General features: G+C 35.0%; 1 protein-coding gene across 1 annotated transcript; it reads right to left on the reverse strand.

Moving 5' to 3' along the window:
* Positions 1-1,026: 1,026 nt before the first annotated feature.
* Positions 1,027-1,560, reverse strand: LOC110463278 (probable RNA 2'-phosphotransferase). The gene has a single exon (XM_021517741.1). The coding sequence runs from the start codon at positions 1,558-1,560 to the stop codon at positions 1,027-1,029; it is 534 nt and encodes a 177-aa protein (XP_021373416.1).
* Positions 1,561-21,472: the final 19,912 nt, after the last annotated feature.

Consider the following 21,472-nt stretch of genomic DNA (forward strand, 5'->3'; position numbering starts at 1 on the left):
TCCGGCAAATGTTGGTGACTTTTGTGAGGTTATGCGATGGGAAAAGGGGGTTATTAAGGCAATACCAAAAGAAGATGATGCTTAAAGATTTTATCGCTAGTTTCAGGCAAAATTGCTAAGTGTCGGAAAATATTTCGTTCTCCCGATGTCCCGTTATCAATATCTGAAGGGCCTGTCTATGGCGGAACTCTCACTATAAACAAAAACAATAGAACCTCACGAAGAAACGTCCCAGGCCTATATGGTTTTGGACATTGACAGCGACTAGTTCGTCTTCATCACTTGGCGGGAAGCAGACTTCTTACGATATGCTTACGCGCATATAGTCGGGTCTCACTAATTAGCGCCATAGGAGATTTAGCGCCATAGGTGCGCCATAGGAGTTTTTGCGCGCCATAGCAAAATGTGAGTGTTTTATCCACAAAATATTTTGATTTTTCCATTGGTATACTCATTTAACATGTTTTGGTAAAGGATCATTTAAAAAAAATGTGTACTTTGTTAGAAAATCGATCTTGATTACGAAGCACTTTTACACTAATTAGCGCCATACGTGTTTTTTCACGCCATAGCTAAATATAAGAATTATTTTCAGCAATTAACTGTGTTTTTCCTTTGGTATATGCAATATACAGGTTTTGGTAAAGTTTCATTCTTAAAAAATGTTTATTTTGTGAGTAAAACGACAAAATATTTCTTCGCGATTCACAAGTCAATTTCAAGGGAAGTAACTCGTACATTTGCTAAAAACGCCATAGCAATCAATAAGACATGACTAGTACAAATTTTATATTAATTTTAGAATTTATTTACAACAGGTTATTTATTACATCTACTTAAATATCAATCACAGAAACATTAAAGAGAATAACACATTTTTAAATATTATAAATATACATTGATTTATTTAATGAACAGATTAATTAATAACATTTGTACAACACAAGTATAATCTTTATTGAATTCACCAATTATACATCTAAATTTACACAGCACACAATGTTATACATTATCCACATCCACAGTCTATCTAATAGTCACACACTTAAAGTACACAGGTTTGATAAGATTGTCTCTGTTACCACTGGCTGCAATGTTCCCATTGTCAAGGCGGTATAGTTTCATCCCAGCTCGTAGGTACTTTGGTACATCTAGGGTAATGATGACATCAGATCCCTTCTTCAGGCAAGTCTTGTTCTTCGCAAAGTGTATATATTGGCGGTTCATCTTCTGTAGTCCTTCTTTCTGGATGATTGGTAAAGCCTTCTTTGATGTGCCATGGGTACCATTCTTTACTGATGAAGGGTTGGTGATGGGAGATCCCAGGAGATGGAGTCTGACAGGATTGCTGTGGCCGGATGCTGCACGTATGAAGTTGTGGCATGGTGAGAGAAAGAGACGTTGCTTATCTGTAGGTAGGTTGATGATGGTGTCTAAGGTATCTCTGTTGATGTTGAAGATCTCCAATATGTGGTTCACTGAAACAGATGCTGCATCATCTAAGGGAGCGTTAGGGTCATGTCTCAGGTAGTGTACCATAGCTCTGGAAAGAGATTCCATTTTGAAAATGTTGATTTGAATAGAAAGACTGGTCAAAGTAATGATTAATGAAAATAGAAAAATCATTTTCTCTTATATATTATATGTTAAGATGCTTTCATCCAATCCAATGCAGGGGGTGTGGCATCTCAGGTTAATGACTTGCTGTACATGTAGATCTTAAATTTGATTGACTATTATTAATCACAATTTTAATGGGGTTCAGGTATTTATGATATATAATTTCTGTTAATGGGGTTCAGGTAATTATGATATTTGATGACTACTGTTAATGGGGTTAAGATTATTATGATTTATGATAAGTACAAAGGTAAGCCAATTAATTTAACTCTCCCATTATTCTTGGGCCTACATATTTACATTGGGATGGGTCATACACAACCTATTGTGACTTCTTGTCAAAACTAAGGGCAGTGTTAGGGTTTGGCTTTCCTACCACAAAGATAGTTTTTGGAACTGACGAAGAAAGGGCCCTGGTTAATGCTATTCAAACTTCTTTCCCAAATTCCCAACATGTATTATGCACTCGGCATTTAGAAGAAAATGCGAACAGAAACTTAGAAAAATCTGAAATTCCAGAGCCTACGAAAAAGAAATTGTTGTCTAGTCTTTTCGGAAAAGAAGGAATTCTAACAGTTAACACTCGTATAATGTTCCTTGAAAAACATTGAAACATATGGAAGTATTGGGGGGAAATATCTTTCGGAAAAATTGCTCCCAGTGCTGTTTCACCATGTTTTTTTGCCAAGATTAGCGATCCCCACCATCCCACTTTTTTGGAAAAACAACAATTGTGAAAGCATGAATAACAAAATAAAACTGTTAGGTAATTGGCAGATATCAAAACTACCACAATTAGTAGAGAGGTTACAGGAAATTAATGAAACTCAATTAATTGATATCAGAGGCTCCCTTCATGGAAGGGGTAATTTCGAACTGGCCCCAGAAGCAGCATCCTTACGTATATTCCATACAGTTTGGATGGAAATGAACTCAGAATCACGAAGGAAACAAATGCTGAAGTTCCTGAAATTTGTACCAGCTGACACAAAACATGTAACATCAACAGATGGTACTTTACAATTACCTGTAACAGCAAAAGTGGCAAAAAAACCTGGCCAAGTTAAAAGAGTCAGAAATTCAAAAACAACCACAACAACAAACAAACGAGCCAAACATATCACTTAGTGCTTTTTTATAGATAGGTTTTCATCTGCAGCCCGCCTTGTGCGTAAATGCTCGGATGTTTTGTAAATATTTCACTTAGTGCATTTTGTATTTAACTGATTGTTTTATTGTTTTCATCCAGATGTTTTGTAAACATTTCACTTAATGCCTGTTTTATTTAACTTAATAGATTTTTTATTGTCTCATCCAGATGTTTTGTAAACATTTAACTTGATGTTTTTTTTTATTGTAAAATTCAATGCTATCCATTTCCTATACATACCATTAAACCAGGTTATTAGGGCTAGACTGCAAGAGTGCAATTTTGGGGACTGCACTGCGTACCTTTGGACATTGTCCACACTCTTGTAGCTAGTTCACTTATATAGGATAGGACAAACATGTTAGGAATGGTTAGGCATGGGAATTGCATATCAATGATTTAATGACATTTTTATATTTTGAAAGACTTCATTGCATTAAATATGTTGATAAATTGAAACATGTAACATTTTTTTTTAAATATTTTGTTTGTTTGTTCATTTGATCATTAAATACATTTTGACTTGAAATTAAATGCTTAATAAAATTGTATGGACTCAATGTAGAACCACGTCCTCGTCGTTGAGTCTGGAAACATTTCATATGGCCAAGAGTTCTACAGTTTTTTTAATTTCAAATGTGTAAAGATTTTTTAGCAAATATGAGAAAAATAATGGTGATGGTGAACACTGGTTCATATGATCAGCCCTTAAGAAAACACTATTAATTGGTTGCTGATTAACAAAGACAACTGGTAAGCCGTCCCTTGTTTCACATGGTATAAATAAGAGCAACCACCAGATGTGTTCATTCTGTGACCTTCCTCCTACAGTGAAACATACCAATTCATACCTATCAATCCTCAACTATGGCCAAGTTTGCAGTCTTTGGGAGCAGCTATGTTACTCGTCTGGAGAGATACTGTCATGTAAGAGTATGTAATAAAGTGTTGTAAATAATTTATAAAATGTGTGAGATTTACATAAAATATGTTATTAATTTCTGTTTCAGAGCTATGTGTAAATTATTTTATGTTTGTACTCATAAATAAATTGTATTGTACATGTGTAATTAATAAATATTTTCATTGTCTTTAATGTTTTTGTAATTTATTCTATGTTTACAAATCATAAATAAAAAAAACAGTCAAGTACTAGTCATGTCTTATTGATTGCTATGGCGTTTTTAGCAAATGTACGAGTTACTTCCCTTGAAATTGACTTGTGAATCGCGAAGAAATATTTTGTCGATTTACTAACAAAATAAACATTTATTAAGAATGAAACTTTACCAAAACCTGTATATTGCATATACCAAAGGAAAAACACAGTTAATTGCTGAAAATAATTCTTATATTTTGCTATGGCGTGAAAAAACACGTATGGCGCTAATTAGTGTAAAAGTGCTTCGTAATCAAGATCGATTTTCTAACAAAGTACAATTTTTTTTTAAATGATACTTTACCAAAACATGTTAAATGAGTATACCAATGGAAAAATCAAAATATTCTGTGGATAAAACACTCACATTTTGCTATGGCGCGCAAAACTCCTATGGCGCACCTATGGCGCAAATTAGTGTGACCGCATATAGTCCGTGGTTAATTTATATTAATTAATGCAATATTGCATACTCTCAATATTTAAAGTCGTTCATTTATTTTATTTTTCACGAAGTTGTTGCCGAAACATTAATTTTGAAAATTATTAAATTTGTAAAAGAAAAAGTCATTTTTGAATATTAATGAGTGACTTTTTACATATGGGTCATATCACTACGCTAGCCTTGTCAACAAACACAAGTGTGTATTCTATTCAAATCAGGAATCACTCCAGCAGTTTCCGACTGAGTGAGAAAAATAATGGTGATGGTGAACACTGGTTCATATGATCAGCCCTTAAGAAAACACTATTAATTGGTTGCTGATTAACAAAGACAACTGGTAAGCCGTCCCTTGTTTCACATGGTATAAATAAGAGCAACCACCAGATGTGTTCATTCTGTGACCTTCCTCCTACAGTGAAACATACCAATTCATACCTATCAATCCTCAACTATGGCCAAGTTTGCAGTCTTTGGGAGCAGCTATGTTACTCGTCTGGAGAGATACTGTCATGTAAGAGTATGTAATAAAGTGTTGTAAATAATTTATAAAATGTGTGAGATTTACATAAAATATGTTATTAATTTCTGTTTCAGAGCTATGTGTAAATTATTTTATGTTTGTACTCATAAATAAATTGTATTGTACATGTGTAATTAATAAATATTTTCATTGTCTTTAATGTTTTTGTAATTTATTCTATGTTTACAAATCATAAATAAAAAAAACAGTCAAGTACTAGTCATGTCTTATTGATTGCTATGGCGTTTTTAGCAAATGTACGAGTTACTTCCCTTGAAATTGACTTGTGAATCGCGAAGAAATATTTTGTCGATTTACTAACAAAATAAACATTTATTAAGAATGAAACTTTACCAAAACCTGTATATTGCATATACCAAAGGAAAAACACAGTTAATTGCTGAAAATAATTCTTATATTTAGCTATGGCGTGAAAAAACACGTATGGCGCTAATTAGTGTAAAAGTGCTTCGTAATCAAGATCGATTTTCTAACAAAGTACAATTTTTTTTTAAATGATACTTTACCAAAACATGTTAAATGAGTATACCAATGGAAAAATCAAAATATTCTGTGGATAAAACACTCACATTTTGCTATGGCGCGCAAAACTCCTATGGCGCACCTATGGCGCAAATTAGTGTGACCGCATATAGTCCGTGGTTAATTTATATTAATTAATGCAATATTGCATACTCTCAATATTTAAAGTCGTTCATTTATTTTATTTTTCACGAAGTTGTTGCCGAAACATTAATTTTGAAAATTATTAAATTTGTAAAAGAAAAAGTCATTTTTGAATATTAATGAGTGACTTTTTACATATGGGTCATATCACTACGCTAGCCTTGTCAACAAACACAAGTGTGTATTCTATAGATTATGGTAGAAACAGATCACACGACTCGTGGTTGTTGAGTATAGTATTTTTTTCACTCTCGTTAGTTAATTTTCAAAAGTTAAAGAAAGACACTCGCTAAAGCTCGTGTCTTTTGTAACTTTTGAAAATTAACTAACTCAAGGTAAATAAATACCATATTCAACAACCACTCGTTGTGTAACCTCTATATATCGCCATGGTCCAACACATATATATATATATAGCTTGATTTAACTCATATCTCCATAGTCAAACACACATATATAGCTTCATGGTTTAACTTACATATCCATGGTCAAACACACATATCTCCATGGTCAAACACATATATATAGCTTCATGATTTAACTTATATCTCCATGGCCAAACACATATATATAGCTTCATGGTTTAATTTATATCTCCATGGTCAAACACATATATATAGCTTCATGATTTAACTTATATTTCCATGGCCAAACACCCATATCTCCATGGTCAAACACATATATATAGCTTCATGATTTAACTTATATCTCCATGGCCAAACACATATATATAGCTTCATTGTGTAACTTATATCTTCATGGCCAAGCACATATATATAGCTTCATTGTGTAACTTATATCTCCATAGTCAAACACATATATATAGCTTCATGATTTAACTTATATCTCCATGGTCAAACACATACATATACCCATAGCTTCATGGGTTAACTTTTATTTCCATGATTAAACACATATATATAGCTTCATGATTTAACTTATATTTCCATGGCCAAACACATACACATAGCTTCATGGTTTAATTTATATTTCCATTGTCAAACACATACATATACCCATAGCTTCATGAATTAACTTATATCTCCATGGTCAAACACATAAAAAGCATCATGATTTAACTTATATCTCCATGGTCAAACACATATATATAGCACCATGATTTAGCTTACATTTCCATAGTCAAACACATACATATAGCTTCATGGTTTAACTTATATTTCCATGGTCAAACACATACATATGTACATGTATATAATATAGCTTTATGGTTTAACTTTTATCTCCTTGGTCAAACAAACATATATATAGCTTCATGGTTTAGCTTATATTTCCATGGTCAAACACATATATATAACTTCGGGATTTAACTTACATTTCCATGGTCAAACACATACATATGTACATGTACATATATAGCTTTATGGTTGAACTTTTATCTCCTTGGTCAAACACACATATATATAGCTTCATGGTTTAACTTACATTTCCATGGTCAAACACATATATATAGCTTCATGATTTAACTTATATTTCCATGGTCAAACACATACATATGTACATGTACATATATAGCTTTATGGTTGAATTTTTATCTCCTTGGTCAAACACACACATATATATAGCTTAATTCGGGATTTAACTTACATTTCCATGGTCAAACACATACATATGTACATGTACATATATAGCTTTATGGTTGAACTTTTATCTCCTTGGTCAAACACATACCTAAAGCTACATTGTGTAACTTATATCTCCATGGCTATACACATACCTAAAGTTCCATGCCCTAATTTAACTTATGTTTCCATGGCCATATCTATAGCTTCATGGCTTGACTTACTGTATACATTTTTACTGAGTCAAAAATTTCCCTTGCCGGTAAAATCCATATACGCCCAGTGTTAATTTAGCCTCACATATTTAACTGCTGTATGTTACTAAGGTGCTTATAATGTTTGCTTTAATGGTTGATAAAGGTGAAAGTTAAAATGCAGCAAATATTTCCTGGTATACATTATAATCTACATGGCCCATTTCTATGTATGCATGCACATGGAAAGCTCATGACCGTATATATATAGCTCTATGGCATGTGATAATAATGTTAAAATGAGACATACTATACAAAAAATGTAAGTGTTATATATGATACAATGTATTAGTCCATTTATTTGTGCAGCCCCAACATCGTTGCTGGAGTCAATCATGAGGAAGTATAATCCTATGAAGGCCACCGAGGAAGCATACATGTATCTAAATTGTGAGCTGTCGGAGAACAGACGGAAGTATTTTTCCGAAGGAACCGTAGAAAACCTGCATGTTCGTAGTCTTCCAGGCACACATCTGCGTCCCAGGGACCCCGTCTATGAAATCAAATGGGGGGAAAATGGTCGAAGAAATGTATACTCAAATGGACATTCTGATCGAGTAAGTGTAATTTCATTTCAATACATTTTATTGACAAAGTTGATACAAGTCAATTGGATGGAATAACAGGCAAAGCCTATATAAATTCTCTCCAGCGGTGGCTAAATTAACGGATTCTATTGTTTTTATTTGATTTAATTAATACATCAATTTTGAAATGAAAATTATAAAAAAAATTAAAAAAAAATAAAGGGATGTAACTCCTTCTTAATAAACATAACTGTAATACAAATACATTCACACTTCTCACATCACACACAAAACACTTCCACAGTTATCATTTATTTTTATAACATTTTACAATTGTATATGAGCTATATAGCTATCAACTCACACAGATATTGGCAGACCTTGACCAAAAGTCCATGTGCAAATATATGCACAGGTCACAGTCGCCAAAACTGTTAAGTTCTTATAGTTTTATATGAAAATATATAGCTAGTCTATGTGTAATTCAATGTATAAGATGGAAACTGTAAAACAAGACAGATTGAACAAATCTTACAACAAACAACAACAAACAAACATGCTCAACTTAAAACTCCTATGTCCGTAGAAGAATAACATTTATAGAAAAGTAGGTAAAGTTACTTATTTGTGGAGTATAATTGAAATAGGAATAGTAAAGTATAAAAGTATAAAGTATAAGGTCATGGCTGGTCAGATCGTATAGAGATTAAAACGCCCCGATTTACCAATAAATAACTGTACATCATTAAGTAACTGTCTGTTTGTTAGTCCATCACAATCAGGACAGCCTTGTAGAAAAATGTTTGTATCAATATGGTTATGATTTCCATAATTATCAACAGAAGTAAATAAAGTAAGTCTGAGATCATTATACAATGGACATTCAAGAAAGTAATGGAAAACTGTTTCATATTCAAAAGAGCAAGCACAAGAGGGACAGTCAGTTAAATGGTCATTGAATAAATCAAAATTTAAATTGCTACATAAGTTTCTAAGTTGACAAAGAATAATGTTGGCCCGTCTATCACCTTCAGTTTTAAAAATTAAGGTTGATTCATTATCGATAATAATATCTTTATTTAGTTTGTGTTTAAAGGTTGCAAGANGTTTAAGACATCTTGTAAGTATTGAGTAAGTGTAATGGCACATGTTTCTAGTGTCTATATGTATCTGCTTTCACAAATTGGTTACAAAGAAAACGTAGCTGTTGATTCATATACATTTATACACAGGTATAGGTAGTTAAGGAAAATATAGTCTCAAATGTTAATTTATTTTTTAGAACAATTTCGTCAGTATTGATTATGGAACAGATTAAATGATTTTATTGAAGGGATGCTGTTTCATTTGTCATCATGATGTTTGTGATAGAACATTTTAACAGCTAGAATACAGACATTCTTGGAAAGCATGCCTCTTCTGATCAGTAATTCTGGATAAGTATATTTACAATTTCAGTTTGTCAATGCAAATAACTGAGCAAAGTAAAAGTTGTGAAGAGAAGAGAAAAGAGAACGGTGTCATTAAAACCCTTCATAACATTACATATTTACAACTTTGGCTACCTCACCGGAATCAAACTCTTTGCTACATATAAAAACATTGGTCAGCATGATTCCAAGACAAGGAAATGACTGAAGATATCCCTCACATCTGTTTGCTGAAAAGTAATGGAGCACACCATCACCTCTACCATCATATCCCACTGCGAAAAAAACAACATTCTCTATGACCTGCAGCATGGTTTCAGGAAAGGCAGATCATGTGAGACCCAACTCATCGAGTTCGTGGACGACCTAACCAACAACCTCCAGGCAGGCCAACAGACGGATGTCCTTATCATGGATTTCGCCAAGGCCTTCGACAAGGTTAATCACAGTCTACTCGTCCATAAGCTCCATGAGTACGGCATCCAAGGCAGGATCAAAACATGGATCCAGAACTGGCTCTTAGGACATTCACAGTCAGTCGTAGTAGAAGGAGAGAGGTCTACATCTGTGAGTGTCGACTCCCGTGTCCCGCAGGGATCAGTCCTCGGACAAAGGCTCTTCCTATTCTATATCAACGACCTGCACGACAATCTAACGTCTACTGTCCGGTTGTTTGCCGACAACACTATTGCCTACCTCACCATTACCTCAGAAAACAGCAGTAAGACCCTACAGGAGGATCTAAACAAGCTGGGATGTTGGGAGGATCAGTGGTGTATGAAGTTCCACCCGGACAAGTGCAACATCTTGAGAGGCACCAACAAGAGAAACCCAATTAAGACCGATTACCACCTACACGGCCATTCCTTGCAAGAAGTCCAGTCAGCAGTATACCTCGGCGTCACCATGAAGTGGGACACACACATCCAGAAGATTGTTGGCAAGGCAAACAGGACGCTGGGCTTCCTGCGTAGGAACCTGCAGATCTCTTCCACCAAGATAAAATCTATGGCATACTTCGCTAGCAAGACCCCTTTATGCCTGCACTGTTTGGGAACCCCACACCAAGGTAAACATCAATCAAATCGAGCAAATACAGAGAAGAGCAGCACGGTACGTAACCTGCCGCCACAGAAACACCTCCCGCGTCTCCAGCATGCTCGACGTACTTGGGTGGAGATCACTCCAGTAAAGACGCCATGACGCTCGCCTGGCTATGTTGTACAGGATCGACCAAGGCCTAGTCGCGATACGTAAAGGCGGTAGACGATCTGTCCATGCCAGATCCTACCAGCTCCTCACAAGCAGGATCGACACAAGGAAGATGTCCTTCTTCTACAGGATGGTGAGAGACTGGAACGCCAATCCGCCAGACATCACCCTCGCCAACACACTGGACGCCTTCAAGGCCAGTGTGTCAAAACTCTGAGGTCCTTTGTTTTTATCCAGTTTTTATTAACTTTTTAACCTTTCGACGTCAGTCCAGCACCATCCACACCACATACGAACATAGCAGAATCTTCAACCTGTTGAAGGAGGCTATTACCAGGCAGAAGCAGAAGCAGAAATGACAAACCATGGCCAATTGGAACTCTTCTATGTTGGAGATACGTACCACACAGAACATAATGTTACTGCTTTGTTCATCTGAATCATTTGCCCAGGTCAGATTTAACTTCTAACTCGCTGAAAGTAACTCAATAAATTTGTTATGGAATATATGTAAGATTGCAAGGTGGTGTGAGATTGCAAGGTGGTGTGAGATTGCAAGGTGGTGTATCATACTGGCGAAGTACAGGCCGCAGCCCAAGACCAAGGTGACGTCGATTGAGGTCTAACGTTGAATTTATTGTCCTGGCCATAACTTTGAACCTATTGCAAATATCTCAATGAATTAAAGGGATATATTAAGGATGGCATAATTGTGTGTGGTATACCATTCTAAAGTCTGTAAACCAAAGGTCAAGATTACATTGAAATCAAAAGTCAAATTTATAGTTCGGGCCATAACTTCTGACTCGCCGATGATAATCTCAATGAAATTTGAGGAATATGTGTAGGAAGGCAAGGTGGTGTGTCGCAGACCACTATTGGGTCTGTAAAGTCAAGGTCACATTAAGGTCAAAGATCAAATACATTGTCATGGCCATAATTTTTGACTTGCTGAAGATAGCTAAGTGAAATTTCAATGATATAATGTATGACGAGAAGGTGTTATGTCACATACTATTTTAGGGTTCATATGCCAAAGGTCCAGGTCACACCAAGGCACATTTTATATAGTTTTAGTGAACTTTTTAGGTAAGCATAATCCGTCAATTTTACTGATTTTCTTGTTTTGAAATATTGCAGTAGCCTGATACAAAGTCACAGATTGGACAAGACAACTTTACATAAGATTATGTTGGAATGTATGATAAATCTGCTGAAGACTGGGCCAAACAATACCGCTGCTGTTATGATTCATCGTCGAATGATTGAAACTAGTGGCTATCATACATATCTACAGGTAAACTGTCTTATTCCTTCTTCTTAAGCTACTTATAGACCACTAGGAGCGTAAAGGGTAATTTCCAGCCTCATCTGGGATTTAGAATTATTTGTTATATTCTTTATAGGGAATAAAGGAAGGTGACGCAAATATGAAATTTCTATATGACATTACAATGAGAGATATTAACCCGCATTTCCATACAAAAATGCATTGATATCGTCTGTTGTGCGCTGTTTGTCTGTTTTGTTAAAAGGTTTCTCAGTAAAACAGAGGTTACAATTTGAGTACTTAACAGCAGACAGAGCATTGTTATAGAGTGAAAACAGTTAGATGTATAGAGCCTTTCTATGATGGTTTTCTTGTAGGGTCTGAGTGGAAAAAACTTAACCAGAGTGATTGACACTTTGAAACAATGGACTCATGTCAAGGACTGTGTTTCGCGCGAGGAGCAGTGTAAAATCTGGGGTGACTGTATTGTTCGAGTTGTTGACTTGATCATGGGTAAGCACAAACCTTCAGCTTAACTATCCCGTTATATATAAGATGACACAGTTTTTACAGACATCCTCATTGGTTGAATTATATTTACGCGTAGGTCGGTAATTTGTGATACTAAATGTAACTCTGTGTTACTATTTTTAGAAACAACAGGTTAATAGTCACTTTATGATGTCAATGTAATTGTAATATCACAATGCTCTCTTCCAAATGCAGTAATATTCTCTTGCTGATTTGCTAATGCACTGGCTTGCTTGGTTGATCAAAGGACATTGTAGACTCTAGTGAGAGATCTTGTCTTCAAAAAAACCTTAATTAGCCTTCTGGACTCCATTGTGATTTTGTCTGCACAAGATTATAATAGCATTCTTGACTCCAATGATCGACTCTATCCGCAGAAGATTCTAAAAACATTTTTGACTCCATTGAGTGACTTTATTTGCAGAAGATTCTAATAGCATTCTTGACTCCAATGATTGACTTTATCAGCAGAAGATTATAATAGCATTTGCATAAGATTCTAATAGCATTCTTGACTCCAATGATTGACTTTATCTGCAGAAGATTATAATAGCATTTGTAACTCCAATGATTGACTTTCAATATATGCGTGTAGTATTCTACACTCCAGTGAGTGCCTTTGTCTTCAGAAAATTCAAGCAGCATTCTACTCACACAAACTGTTATATAAATATAATCCTCAGAGCAGGCAAACAAATGATATGAAACATCTGAGTACAGTATGTATGTTTTTGTAGTTGTATCTTTATTCAGTGAAGAACTTTACAAGGAAGATGATATATGGTGTAGTGTGACTAAGTTTTTTTTATGCAATACTTACTTTTTGCAGAGAGGATAGTCAATCGGAAAAGCTGAAGGCACCAGGAGTGCAGGAACAGTTCTTAGATCTTTACATGTTTTACTCCAGTGAAATCGCAGTATCACCAAAGGAATATTATCAAAAATTCGAGGCCATAATGTATACGATAGAGAAAAAATGTGGATCAAGCAACATGGGAGGCAATCCATATGAGGTAAGTCAGCGCGACCCAGGATCACAGGATAGGAATTAAAACAATAGTGACGATGAAGGCAGGATATATTATCTCAAATTGATTTGTTATGTCAAGTTGGTATAGTATGTGTTATGTTAAAGTTGTGATGTTCAAGTGAAAACTAACTCATTATTTCAAAATTGATGGGTCATAAAGCTTTTCAAAGCAAAACTATATGAAATTTCAAATACATTGAAAGAAATAATCAAACTGACAGTTGTCATATTTTTTTTATTTTTTCTTTTTCTAGTTTTTACACATTACAATTCTTTTCAAGAAGTTTCAATTGTATCAGTGAGTATATTTAACAGGATCAGTATAACATATGCATATTCCTGGTGCATATACATATAGAACAGTTTAGGTAATTCACTGGATTAAGTGGATGATAACTCATACATGTTTTCTTCTTTCTCCATTTAAGGCACTGGATAAAGATGACACGATACTCAAACACTGGGAACAGAAAAAGAGTTTATTGACCACGGACCAAACTGGCAAGAATAAGGCCGAAGTAAAGAGGGCAGCCACCATGATTAGTTCAATGATGGAAGCAATTGGGTAAATATGTTTACGGGGTGACCAGGGGCTATAACTCTACTGTGGTCAGCGACAACTAAAAGATGCTGACTAACCTGGCCAATTGTAGTTATAGGATCCTAGAGTAAGGTGTCCAAGCCCTTTGTACATAATATCTTAAAGTCAGTGATGTCCTAGCCCTTTGGACACAATATCCTAAAGTCAGTGATGTCCTAGCCCTTTGGACACAATATCCTAAAGTCAGTGATGTCCTAGCCCTTTGTACATATTATCCTCAAGTCCTCTGGAGGGGCTGCGGTGGCCAAGTGGTTAAGGCGTCTGACATTCTGCTACCTCTAGCCCTCAACCAGTGGATCGCTGGTTAGATACCTACGTGGGGCAGTCGCAATATACTGGCCGTTGGTCTGTAGCTTTTCTCCAGGAACTCCACCTCCACCACCAAAACCTGACATGTCCTTAAATGACCATAGCTGTTAATAGGACGTAAAACACAAACAAATCAAACCAATCCTCAAGTCTATGATGTCCTGGCAAATCATAGTTAGGACCATTAAGTGATGTTTTGGCCCTTTTAATTTTGATCTGAAGTCACTGATGTCCCGGCTAACAGTACATTATGTATATACAATGTATACTTCTCATAATATCCAGACAAGAAACAACAACAGAATACAGAAGTGTCAATAAAACCATAATTTGGACTCGAAATCGATAAAACTACGGCAAAGTATGAACAAAGTAAAGATTTACATAGAAAAAAAGTGCAAGGAGAATGAGACCAGGTACTCCAGCAGGGTAAGCGTCTGCTGCTTCATCAACGACACCTGTCATGTAAATCCAGGACCTATCCAAGTAATGTCACGTCCTCACATCAAGAACTTGGGTAGTTACAACAAACGACATGGCACTCTAATAATCAAAAACCTAAACCTCCATATCACAAGAAGAAATAACATATTTCCCTGCGAGATCCGGATGGCAACCATAAAAGAATAACCAACCAAGTGTAAGAGGTGATACAGTGTATGTAGAACTGTAACATGTAGTTACTGTACTACAAAATAGTAGATCAGACTTGGTTCGTTTACTGCATAAAATACAATTTTTTTTATATCAGATTTTGATCCTTACACTGGAAAATATACTGAATGATCTGCAAATGATGAAAACATGTCTTCGTCCTGCCCACAAAATGACTGTTATGTTAAGTTGTCAATAATAAGCAAAATGAATCGTCTAAAATCATCTCGTTTTAGGTGTCTGTTTGTTTGATTGTAGGAAGAAAGGTTGGACTGTTGAGAGATGGGACGACATAGTGGACCTTGTGAAGAATTACTCCCTTGTCAACAGGGAAACACCATATCAAATGCTGCCAATATTATCTTCATTCCACGAACTGATCGACAAAACTTCATCAGGAAAGTTTCAGGTAATTTGTTTGGTAGATGACATTTTCGGCACAAATTTCTAGCGCGATTCGATTCTTGAGCTTTTTCATCCAACTCATTGAAACCATTGAATCAGCATTTTTTATCCAGTTTCTTTCACATTACCGAACATTTTCAATGTTTGACCTTGGTTTACTACCTCATCGGGTAGGGGTGACCCCATCCACCATTTTGAAAGACAGTGCAATCCAGTTTCTTCACTGCCTTGTCAGACAATAGTTGATGGATTAGATTATACCCTTTTCTACTTAAGCAATATGTCACAGTAATCCTGCTTCCTCACATGACCCACTTTATAATGCAATGCAGGAAACGGAAAGGTGTACAGGATCTCTGACTGCATTAATGTCTGTACGAAATGTTGTGAAAGGTTTTAAAACTATTTTTTCCATTCAATGTTATGAGGAAGAATGTTAAATAAAATTATTTTCTGAAACGTATTAATTTAATATTGGTTCTAGACAAACCCTGAGATCGTGGATAAATTGCTGCCGGTAATCACAGAAATCCTCCAGAGGTGCCCACAGCATTTTGATTGGGTTTGCAAAATTGAAGCTATCATGCAGAAGAGATGCACCCTAACGTAAGTAAATACCCTTTAACTTTAAATATAAGACCATGGCAAATTAATTGTTTAATTGTCATTTAAAGTTATAAGAAATATAAAAAAAAAATCATGTCTAGTTGCACAGTATTTCATCTCATCTCCTGAAGAATTCTGGAAACTTTTGTTGATGTGGTAGATTGTACGTATTGTTTTGCATAAATTCACAATACATTGTGTTGAGGAAACATTCATATACTTTGATTTTTACTCCCGGACATTGTCAAGTAATTCATTATAAATATTTATATGTTTATTCTTCCTTTTTTAAAAAGATATTTTTAAAATGCCATTGTTGATATTTGGTTCGAAGTTTATCAAAGGGCAAAACAAGTCTTAAATGCATTTAAAAATCTCAACACTCATTGCCTTCTAAGCTGTAACTTCTAAAGGTGTTTAAAATACAAGCATATAATGTGCCAAGCTGTTAGATTAAACATTTGTTATCTTATGCTCATAGTAATATATACATATATGTGATATAGATTGTAACTAGTGTCAGATATTTTAATCCATGATTCATGTTCTGTTTCCGTAATTGTTTTTGCTGAGTCTCAAGTGTAAAATACTTCAGTTACAGTTAGATGATGTATGTGAGAGTGAAACTGAACATGTTTGGATGATGTATGTGAAAGTGAGACTAAACATGGTTGGATGATGTATGTGAGAGTGAGACTGAACATGGTTGAATGATGTATGTGAGGGTGAGACTGAACATGGTTGGATGATGTATGTGGGAGTGAAACTCAACATGGTTGGATAATGTATGTGAGAGTGAGACTGAACATGGTTGTATGATGTATTTGAGAGTGAGACTGAACATTGTTGGATGATGTATGTGAGAGTGAGACTGAACATTGTTGGATGATGTATGTGAGAGTGGGACTGAACATGGTTGGATAATGTATGTGAGAGTGGGACTGAACATAGTTGGATGATGTATTTGAGAGTGAGACTGAGCATTGTTGGATGATGTATGTGAGAGTGAAACTCAACATGGTTGGATAATGTATTTGAGAGTGAGACTGACCATGGTTGGATGATGTATGTGAGAGTGAGACTGAACATTGTTGGATGATGTATGTGAGAGTGAGACTGAACATGTTTGGATAATGTATTTGAGAGTGAGACTGAACATGGTTGGGTGATGTATGTGAGAGTGAAACTCAACATGGTTGGATAATGTATTTGAGAGTGAGACTGAACGTGGTTGGATGATGTATGTGAGAGTGAGACTGAACATTGTTGGATGATGTATGTGAGAGTGAGACTGAACATAGTTGGATGATGTATTTGAGAGTGAGACTGAACATGCTTGGATAATGTATGTGAGAGTGGGACTGAACATAGTTGGATGATGTATTTGAGAGTGAGACTGAACATGCTTGGATAATGTATGTGAGAGTGGGACTGAACATAGTTGGATGATGTATTTGAGAGTGAGACTGAACATGCTTGGATAATGTATGTGAGAGTGGGACTGAACATAGTTGGATGATGTATTTGAGAGTGAGACTGAGCATTGTTGGATGATGTATGTGAGAGTGAAACTCAACATGGTTGGATAATGTATGTGAGAGCGAGACTGAACATGGTTGGATGATTTATGTGAGAGTGGGACTGAACATGGTTGGATGATGTATTTGAGAGTGCGACTGAACATGGTTGGATGATGTATGTGAGAGCGAGACTGAACATGTTTGGATAATGTATTTGAGAGTGAGACTGAACGTGGTTGGATGATGTATGTGAGAGTGAGACTGAACATGGTTGTATGATGTATGTGAGAGTGAGACTGAACATGGTTGGATGGTGTATGTGAGAGTGAGACTGAACATGGTTGGATGATGTATGTGAGAGTGAAACTCAACATGGTTGGATAATGTATGTGAGAGTGAGACTGAACATGGTTGGATGATGTATGTGAGAGGGAAACTCAACATGGTTGGATAATGTATGTGAGAGTGTGACTGAACATGGTTGGATGATGTATTTGAGAGTGAGACTGAACATGGTTGGATGATGTATGTGAGAGTGGGACTGAACATGGTTGGATAATGTATGTGAGAGTGAAACTGAACATGGTTGGATAATGTATTTGAGAGTGAGACTGAACATGGTTGGATGATGTATTTGAGAGTGAGCCTGAACATGGTTGGATGATGTATGTGAGAGTGGGACTGTACATGGTTGGATAATGTATGTGAGAGTGAAACTGAACATGGTTGGATGATTATGTGAGAGTGAAACTGAACATGGTTGGATAATGTATTTGAGAGTGAGACAGAACATGGTTGGATGATGTATGTGAGAGTGGGACTGAACATGGTTGGATGATGTATGTGAGAGTGAAACTGAACATGGTTGGATGATTATGTGAGAGTGAAACTGAACATGGTTGGATGATGTATGTGAGAGTGAGACTGAACATGGTTGGATGATGTATGTGAGAGTGAGACTGAACATGGTTGGATGATGTATGTGAGAGTGAAACTGAACATGGTTGGATGATGTATTTGAGAGTGAGACTGAACATGATAGGATGATGTATTTGAGAGTGAGACTGAACTGGGTGTATTGCTCTTTTGACTAGTGACAATCTACCTTTTGACCGCGAAGAAAGTGATATATATAATTTTTCCAATTTTGAGAGTGACATATTGTTTTTCCTATTTTAAAAGTGACATAGCTATTTTTCCTATTTTGAGTGACATTATTTTTCCCATCTTGAGAGTGACACATTATTTTTCTCATTTTGAGAGTGACATTATTTTCCCATTTTGAAAATGACATTATTTTTCCATTTTGAGAGTGACATTATTTTTCTCATGTTGAGAGTGACACATTATTTTTCCCATTTTGAAAGTGATACATTTATTTCCCATTTTGAGAGACATTTTTTTCCTTCCATTTTGAGAATGACATTATTTTTCTCATTTTAAGAGAGACATGTTTTTTTCCATTGAGAGTGACAAACAACTATTATTTTTCCATTTTGAGAGTGACATTATTTTTCTCATTTTGAGAGTGACGTTGTTGTTTTTTCATTGAGAGGGACATACAAGTATTATTTTCCCATTTTAAGAGTGATATAATTTTTCCAATTTTGAGAGTGACATGTTGTTTTTTTTTACCATTGAGAGTGACATACAACTATTATTTTCCCATTTTGAGAGTGATATTATTTTTCCAATTTTGAGACTGACATATTATTTTTCCCATTTTGAAACTGACATATTTTTCTCATTTTGAGAAAGACATGTTGTTTTTTCCATTGTGAGAGTAACACATTATTTTTCCATTTTGAGAGTGACATTGTTTTTCTCATTTTGAGAGAGACATGTTGTTTTTTTCCATCGAGAGTGACATACATGTAATATTTTTCTTATTTTGAGAGTGACATTATTTTTATCATTTTGAGAGAGACATTATTTTTCTCATTTTGAGAGTGACATGTTTTTTCCATTGAGGGTGACATACAAGTATTATTTTCCCTTTTTGAGAGTGATATTATTTTTCCAATTTTGAGAGTGACACATTATTTTTCCCATTTTGAAAGTGACATATGTATTTCCCATTTTGAGAGACATTTTATTTTTTCCCATTTTGAGAGTGACATTATTTTAATCATTTTGAGAGAAACATGTTTTTTCCATTGTTAGAGTAACACATTATTTTTCCATTTTGAGAGTAACATGTTATTTTTCCCATTTTGAGGATGATATGTTATTTCCCATTTTGAGTCCTTAGGACTTTTATTCTAGCATGGATGCCAGCAATTGACAAAAAGTGTTAATATTTTTGTTTCTTGAAGTCTACTTTGTGTATTATATTATAAAAGTTGAAAGAAATTAAATAAGAGAAATAGTAAACATTAATGTATTAGCCATAAGATTCAGAGAACTTGTGTTATATTATGCAGGAAGACATCAGCAAATGATTGGATACCAATCGTGAAAGGATTCTTAAAATATGAGAAGGAATGGGGAGCCTGGAAATGCTCTGACCTTCTTCAGGAAGGGAAGTTCAGAAAGATCTGGAATTGGAAAGTATGACATCTTTACTATTGAAATATTCATTAGTCTGTTTGTTTAAAAGTTACGGTGCACATTTCATTTCATTTCCAGAAATCTGAAATTCATATAACTCCTAGCGATTAGTTTGTGATTCATGTAGAATCTTAACGTTTACTTTTTCAGAGAATAAATGCTAATAAAAAAAGTTTTTATTTTATGTCAGAAAAATTTCCAGGAAGCTCAAGAAATCATCCAATTTATAAGCAAATCCCACCTTAACAAGAAAAACAAATATTGTGAATCTGACAAGGTGTTGCTCCACTATGGAACTGCTATTGCCTCGCTTCTGGAACAATTCTCGTAAATAAATTTATACTGCAGTTCCGAATACCTTGTTGGGTGTTGATCTCATGAATTTTTAATTTCATTTTGTTGATTAGGTTCTTTCTAATATTGAAATAGTTTAATCAAATTGATCAGAATTTTAACATTTTGTTTAAATAAATGTTGTTTCATGTGTGATAATTTGATGAATAGAACAGCCATGCATCTTAAAGTATATATGCATCTTCAATAAATAAGAAGATACACAGGTTTCTGAAAAAGTCACATAATGTCCAAAATAAACATCAAATGTTACAAAAAATATGTACATACATGTAGGTATATTTCGGAATGATAAAATGTTAATTTCAAAATCCAAGAAATGTGTGATTTATTTCGAATACATTTGGTTATATATTTATCTATAACTTCATGTGACCGAGTTTGCTACAAGTGTACTGGTTATGTGATAGGTTTATAGTGGGAATGACACCTGTTGGTCTCTGATTAGAATAGTGGTAATGGACTGTCCCACTTGATAAAAGGTAAAGCACCTGACACTCGTAATGCATGGGCATCAATGGAAAGGTTGGATAGTGGAAGACATTGTTTATTTGATAAGATTAATTATGTTAACCATAAGAAATATAATGAGCTTTCAGTATATGTCAATATTGAACGTGTGGCGGTTCTCTCAGATGCTGAAAGTCCTCGAGGCTTACAGGTAACACGCATGTTACAGTAGAACATGTTAAGAAAGACCACCCCATTCACCATAGAATATGTTGGGAGAAATTTCTTTTCCATCCTTAATTTTTAAAAATCAAACCTGAAATTGTCAAGATCAAATGTTTCCGAATTATCCGTTGTGTTTGTATAGTAGATAATATTGAGGGATACTTTCTTTTCATGTTTATATTTGCTTTGATGTTCTTTGAAAAAATAATTTCACAACAGAGTGACATTGAATGTATTGATACATTTTCATATTTTGTTTTAATAGTTTGGCCAAAATTCAGGAAAAAATCAATGGAGACATAGCTGAACTGGCTATAACTATGATGGAGAACGGGAACAAATCATACAACGAGTTCATAGCAGCGTTTGTCGTGAGAATCTCG

The sequence above is a fragment of the Mizuhopecten yessoensis genome, unplaced genomic scaffold, assembly GCF_002113885.1.
Source record: "Mizuhopecten yessoensis strain PY_sf001 unplaced genomic scaffold, ASM211388v2 scaffold10885, whole genome shotgun sequence".
Lineage (NCBI taxonomy): Eukaryota > Metazoa > Mollusca > Bivalvia > Pectinida > Pectinidae > Mizuhopecten > Mizuhopecten yessoensis.